At 40.4% G+C, this 7332-nt stretch overlaps 1 protein-coding gene across 1 annotated transcript in view; it reads left to right on the forward strand.

Annotated features, from left to right (window-relative positions):
* Positions 1–999: 999 nt before the first annotated feature.
* The window catches only part of LOC107672471 (neurogenic locus notch homolog protein 3-like), a 31965-nt gene continuing 25632 nt past the window's right edge, over positions 1000–7332 (forward strand). Inside the window, exons 1-2 of the mRNA XM_016465669.1 lie at positions 1000–1283; positions 2964–3030. Coding sequence (XP_016321155.1) covers positions 1223–1283; positions 2964–3030 — 128 coding nt within the window. The 5' untranslated portion in view covers positions 1000–1222. The remainder of the gene's footprint in view (positions 1284–2963; positions 3031–7332) is intronic.

Consider the following 7332-nt stretch of genomic DNA (forward strand, 5'->3'; position numbering starts at 1 on the left):
CCCCACTGGATGCAACAAATGCCTCGTTTATAATAGGTTTTCATGTTTTTGTCTCGTCGTGCCAGGACAAGGCATCACAATATGGCAAGGGTCGTAACATTTCCGTCACACGTTTGAGGAATTCGGCCAATCACAACGCACTGGATAGCTGGCCAATCACAGCACACCTCGCTTTTCAGATCGATGAGCTTTGTAAAAATCGATGCGTTTCAGAAAGGCGGGGCATAGAGGAGAAACAATAATGTACAGTATGTGGAAAATAATGTGTTTTTTGAACCTTAAACCGCATAAACACATTTCATTACACCAAATACACAAAATAATGTTCTTTTTAGCAGCATCATATGACCCCTTTAACATATCTTAATGATACAGTTTATTTCCTTTAACTATTATTTTTGTTTCTGAAAGTGTTTCAGTATAATCCTTAAAATAAACTGTTAAGGATGTTTGTCATGCAGTTAAGGGTGATTATTAATAATTAAAGAAACCATGTTAGCCTACAGACACTAGACCAAACAGACAGTTAATTCACCTCAGATTTGCTGTCTGCACATACACTCTGAAAAAACACATTAGTTTGCCTTATATTTCCATTTTCTTCTAGTAAATAAATATATTTCAATCGACTATATTCCTACACTTAACATGACTCGCTATTTTGCCCCTTCTATTTACCGTTTACTAACATCACATTTTTCTTCATTTTACCTTTAGTCATTTCATTAGTTTACCTGTGGATTTATGTGATATACAAAGAGCAAATGTTACTCTCGTTTAAGTTTTAATCTTCCACATAACCTCTTTTTCTGATGAAAACGAAAGACGTTTGCATTCATTTCCAAGCCCTTGACGAATCTGCACTATTCATTTCAGCGGAAGGACAAACAACATCCTTGAGTGAGCGAAGGCTTGAAAGGGGGGGGGGGCGGAGTGATACGAAGCCTGGCGGTGGATTCGGATCCGAAGTGAAGTGGAGAAACTTTTTCAAAAGTTCCTGGAGGCGTTTCGAGACGCACGGCAGCCGAGCCCGAGCTGCAGAGGAAGTACGGAATTGGACTATATAGAAAACGCTCAATTTCTATGAATTTCTCTCAAGTTAACTTTATGACGCTAATTCATCTTAATGTGATTCCTTGGAACTTTAATCACCGTATCATTTTTTAAAGGATGTATTATTGCTAACATTTCAAAAAAGGAGTAGGATCGAGTTTCCACAGAAATGGGGAATTACAGTCTTTGGATATTTCTGTCAATTTTACATCTTATGCAAAACAGCGAAGGTAAGATGACTGATTCTTTTCTCTCTTTTTGTCTGGATAACTGATTTATATATAAGGATATGTGTGGACGTAGGCTATAACCTGTTACATTAGAACCAATGAAAGAACAAAACATCACGACCTGTCTTTTATTAATGTTCTTTTATGAAGTTTAGAATCATGACATTTTGCGGCTTTGCCCATAGCTTTTTGAAATCTGGTGCAGGATATTTCACTGATAGTCTGTTCTCATAAACGTGTTTGTTTCAGTCCATCACTAGGTCAGGATCAGGATACATTTAAATGTGCAGCATTAAGTTTTTGTAATAAACCGCTGCAATTTTAGTACGCGCCGAATAACGTTGTGGAGATCATTGCAGAACATTATGCACGAATTATTCAGTGATGATGGGATTTAAAGCATTCAAACCACATGAGGACACATTCTCTTTGTTGGTGAGGAATGTTGCATTTGCTAATTATTTATTGTGGTGTAACTTTTACGAGTTTAGTTCTTCTACATAACATTAATCATTTTAGAGGGCATTGTGTTACTCGAGTCAGTGTGCATTTTGTGCTTGTCTGAACCGTGAGAAAGTAACAAAGTAAATGTCGCTTCGCTGCACTGGTAGTAAACGACCTATCAACGTGCATGGTCATTTAGATTGTCATCAGGGTTCTACTGTTAAATCACTGCAGTAGATTATATCGGATATATTTTACGCGTTTGATATGGTATTTTTCTATCTTCAAATATTACGACTGGAAACATACATAATGAGTTTTGTGGGATTTCTCGTACACGAAGCGGCTTGATACTTTATTGTGCCGGTGTCTTTTACATACAAAGAACAATCAACATTTGAACTTTCTTCTTCTTCTTCTTCTTCTTCTTCTACTTCCTCTTCTTTGGTATGGAGGTGGGGTAATGGGCGAAAATATAAAATTCCGAGATTTGTTTTGTCCACTTCTTAGGTCTATCATAAAATTCTGAAACCGTTGTTTGTGTTGAAATGCAATTTTCCCCACAACGGATTGTGATTTCCCTTCTGATTGTAAGTTCAATCAGCTAGTCTATGTATTTAAAATACACAAATGGAAAATACAAACCTATATTCTGAAACGAAAAAGAATGAAATCTGATGCATGCGCTTGACTGCGCTAAAAGACCAAAAGGACATAATCAGCAGATCTTCATAGCCAACAGTTACAGTTAAAACGATAAAGTTCCGCTGCCTAATGAAGTATTATAATATTATCTGAAATCATACCCAGACAGCAGACAGTTTCGGCCCAGATCCGGCCCACATCTGGCCCGCATGGATTTCACATGGGCCAGATGTGGGCCGGATCTGGGCCAACACTATGTTGCTGTCTGGGTAGCCTACTTCTTATATTGCTTCGTATTAGATGAGAGTTCTATTGTCATTCAAAGCGGGAGTCTGAGCGAAAGAATCTGGATGTTAGTTATCTCGCGGAACACTCACAGATAAGAGGCAATGTATATTTACAAAAAAGTAAACAAACTTAAAGATATGAGGGACTGTTTCTATCTGAAATAAGCGGGATATGCGTGTTGTAAATATAAAAGAAATGTAATATGTTGCTACTATTTCAGGGTTGTTGAATATAAAAGGGTCTTTGCTTCTATCCTTTCAGTATAAAGTGGTCTCTGCCTCATTGTGCCCTCTCTTTCCACAGGACTGCGCTGCGTGGATACACACAGGCCGTGCGAAAATGGAGGAATGTGTATCGATTCAAGATGCTTGTAAGCCCACAGTTGTCATTTTATTGCAAATACACCTTAATTTCATAGCCTACACTTTATCAAACTCAAAATTGTTTGCTAAAATCCTCTTTAATGAATATTATTCACATTGGTGTGGTCTCAACAGGTGAACTGGATGACTGTTGCTATTGCTGTTATTCAGCCTTGGTTATCAGTTTCACATAGAGCACAGTGTGGAAAAAAGAACAGGAGTGTAGCAAAAACAGAGCAATGTTTTAATTGCTTATACATATAGATGATTTACACTTGTTTGTTTTGTTTTTTTTTTAAGTGTCCTTTGAGTTTTAGTATAAGAATCTGAATCATTGACCAGATTCTATGACTCATGTTTAATTCAGGTTGGACCATATAATTTTGTGCTAACAATAAAGTCACACTACTCCTGTCCACAATATATCAGTCACATAAAATATCTGATTGAACTTCTGATAGTGAGTCAATGTGAGCTTTTTTTGCTCATGCCAAGTAGTGTTCCAAATGCGTAGCGTTCCTTTACACAGTCTTTGTCTTCATTGTTTATGCTAATACAAAGTGATTGTTATCACATGAAAGCCTGGGGCTGTTGTTTTATGTTTCCCGCCTGATTTGGAAAATGGTGTCTGTGCACTCTAGCTTCCATTCATGGTGATTAGTGTTTTTTTTTTCCAGGAGGCACTAATACGTGGGAACCACTCTCAGTGGTTGTGTGTAATGGCAAAATCAATAGGGTGTTAAACTGAAAGCAATACATTTTATCTTTGATACGTGTATCTCTACAGATCAGTGGTTGTAAGAAGCAGGAAACTGTTTTGTATTTTTTATTTGAACATGAAACTTAGCATTCTCTTCTGCAGCCATGTTTATTACTTAATGGTATGTGACCACTCCTTCACCTTAACTTAAAACAAAAATGTCACAACCAAGTAAAGCTCCCCCCACTGCACTAGTGTTCCCTCTAAGAAAACTGTTTTATACAGCTTGTTAGTGTTAAGATTTCTTTACTTTGGTTATTTAATAACTGGAAATTGTTTTGTGCCTTTAAGGCATAATCTATGTAAATCTACCTACGTATATCACCCCACCATTAACCAAAGAATCTCATACCCCCAGGCAAGTTGTTATTGCCTGCTCACTGGCCAGGTATCCTGGATGAAGCCTCATTGTACTTTAAACCTGAAATTTTAATGCAAACGCACACCAGAGGTGGTTGGTTGTGGAAACTGGGAGTTAAGTCCTAACTGATTGATAATTGTTGAGGTAAACTGAAGTGTTTTATTGGTAGGGCAAAGCTAAAAGTCATTGATTTGTTTTTTTAAACTTTGGGCGTATATATAATTCTCATAAAACTCTGGAGTTAGATAAATATGGCAAGGTGGCACTCAAATGCCTTGTGTGTCAGTGTAACAGTCTTTAATCATTACCCAGCACACTTCAAGCCAAGTTATGAACACAGTGTGTTAGTAAATGTGTAATGGTGTTAAATAGTGCTTTGTTCTTTCCTGCTCTACTCACTCCGGAGATTTTTCTAGATAAGATATTTTGTTGACAGCGTTATGACATTGTATGTTTTAAAGGGTTAAATGTTATTGTATGTGTGTGAAGAGCACTTCACATACAGTCTGTTGTGTTGGTGTCAGCAGGTGGTATTTTTCCTTTTTTTTTAAATAAGAAGGACAGTAAATGTCATGCCACACAACACGGTAATACAACCATCTGGAATGGCCAGCCACAAGAGAGTGGTCCAACCAGTCCTTGAGCTATGGGGACAGTAGTCCCACTCCAGCCCCCTCCCTAGAGATCCTGATGAAACCAGAGATCCAAAACAACAGAAAGGAACCTTTATTACTCCAGATACCAACCTGTAACCCAGCACCACTAGAGAGACCAGAGAGAGTAGAAGGAGGAGGACTAGAGAAGAAAGGGCATATGAGAGTGAGGGAACAACAGAGAAAGGAATGGATAATGGCACTTTTAGCAAAAAGAGGCAAAGGTTGAACTAGACATAGTAAGGAGTACCTGGTTGGACTTCAGAATTTCACAAGAATGCAGCTGAGATTTTCAAGCTGTGTTGAAATCTGGTCTCTGAGAAAAACCTTGGCAACAAGTCTTCCACCTGTTCCTCTCTGTGACATGTTTTCCTTCCTTACAATGAGAGCTAATGTGCCTGGAGGAAGTTGATTATCCTATTTAGTGTAGTATCCTTGTTGCAAGAGGGCTCTCTAGTGACTGTAATATTATGCGAATATGCCCCTTAGGACTGTAATTGTTACCAGCTCAGTTATAAGCCTGTTATGTCGACTGTGTTCTACCAGGGTCTGGTTGAGGCATATATTGAGCCCTAGTTCTTCTTTGGCTCCTGAGTCATTTCATGGTCCCCTGCGCTGAGAGCTTCAGTGACTGGTGCAATCCATGACAGATTACAGGAGTAATCCCTCTCTAACTCTATCCACTGAGTGCTTCTTCACAATGGGCCACAGTCCAATGCTTCTTGGGCTACTTTCATGAGTTGGCACAGGGTTAACATCTGGAATGTTCAGGGTGTGTAACACAGGTGTGTAAAGTTCATCAGAGGATTCCTGTGACAACTGTATTTTGCAAAACTGACCCTATGGTGGTGACATCGAGGAATAAAGTCAGGGTATCTTGGGGTATACAGCAGAATGCTCTGTCGATCCAGTTATCAAATTCTGGTCCTGCTATGGACTGTCACTCTTTGAATCCCACATCTATAGGAAATGCGAGGGGTGGAATGACAGCACACTTGTTGTGAAGAGTCCAGGAATGTCACTCTAGGTGAAGAGTCAGGAAGATCTGTTAAAGTGTCTCTAATCTCAAACCCCCAGTGTGGACAGCGTGCAAGCAAGTGCAGCCACTGTGTGGGATAAAGTCTCAACTGAAGCAAAGAGATAATTAGGCAGATTGTGAGAGTGTCATTCAGAGAAGGTCCAGCTGGAAGAATAAGGCGGGGGTGGGGATGTGTGTTCGAGAAAGGGGGTTATGCTGGGGTGTAGAGGGACAGCTGGTGGATGTTGTGATGGTAATCCAGTGAAGTCAGAACCTTACAAAGGGGGAGCGGAGGGCCAGGTGCTGCCATTGAACGGCTTGCTGCCCCATGCCGAGACAGACGGGCCTATGGAGGAGCGGAGCCGGCGACCCACGGGCCTCCTAACACATGCTCACACACACGCAGCGAACTGATGTGGAGGTTCTCCATTGTCTGTGCAGGCTCTGCAAGCGCAGGCCAGTGTCACTCTCTGAGCACAAACAGTGAAGATGAAAGTGTGTGAGCCACAGAGTAGAGATGAGAATGAAATTAGACATCTATGTTTGCACTTTCCCACCCATTTGCTCAAAAAGGAAGTGGATACAGTGGGGCTCTGTCCGTTATTGATGGTGTCACCTTGACCCCAGCAGCAGAGTGAGTCTATAAATTGTGAGTGTTGTGTTTTAGTGACCCATGGAAGCTCTCTGCCTCTTAAGAAATGATGTATGAGGACAGTTAGACATGAAGCAGGCTCCGCAATCACTGCTTTATGTGAACTAACAACTGTAGCTTATTTACGTAAAGTAATTAAATTTAGCACAGAGAGTTAATATCAAAGGCCACTGTCCATTTACTTAAAGAGTAGTGTATACCAATAGTTGTTTATATTTTAAACGGTTGGAACGCTGTTTGTTTACATTGAGTTTAGCACTTAAGAGATAAAGTTCCTTTCCCTTAATATATAGTGGATTAGTTTGGAATGCTTTCTAATGGCGCTTTTCCACTGCGTGGTACGACTCGGCTCGGTACGGCTCAGTACGGCACGGCATGGTTCGGCTCGGCACGGTTTGCATTTCCACTGCAGTTTAGTATCGCTTTAGAGTGGGCGGGATTATTCACATGTCGTTATAGTTGTGCCGCCTCTACTACCACAACTCCTAAAAAAAACTTTTTCATTCCGCGTTGCCCTATCAAGCTCTCGCTGGATCCGCTCCTCTGCTATCAACGAGAGGAACGTCTGTACTTCCGCAACAGACAACAAAACTTTTTGGTTGTTAAAAAAATGTGCGCTCGTTCAAAACAGTTGCGTTCGATCCTTTGCTGGCTGTGCTGATTTAAATCTAGCGGTTCTTTTGTGTTTGTGTCGCAAGTTCAGTGACGCAGGTAGTGACGATTCTCTCCGGCCAATCCGTGATCAGCAGAGTTTACACGTCACGTTTTGGTAACGGTACGGTTCACTTGGAACCCCAACCGAAGTGGTACTAAAAAAAGTACCAGGTACCAGGTACTGTACCCAGTGGAAAACCCCCCAAAAGTGA

The sequence above is a fragment of the Sinocyclocheilus anshuiensis genome, unplaced genomic scaffold (genome assembly GCF_001515605.1).
Source record: "Sinocyclocheilus anshuiensis isolate Anshui unplaced genomic scaffold, SAMN03320099.WGS_v1.1 scaffold1430, whole genome shotgun sequence".
In the NCBI taxonomy this organism is placed as follows: domain Eukaryota; kingdom Metazoa; phylum Chordata; class Actinopteri; order Cypriniformes; family Cyprinidae; genus Sinocyclocheilus; species Sinocyclocheilus anshuiensis.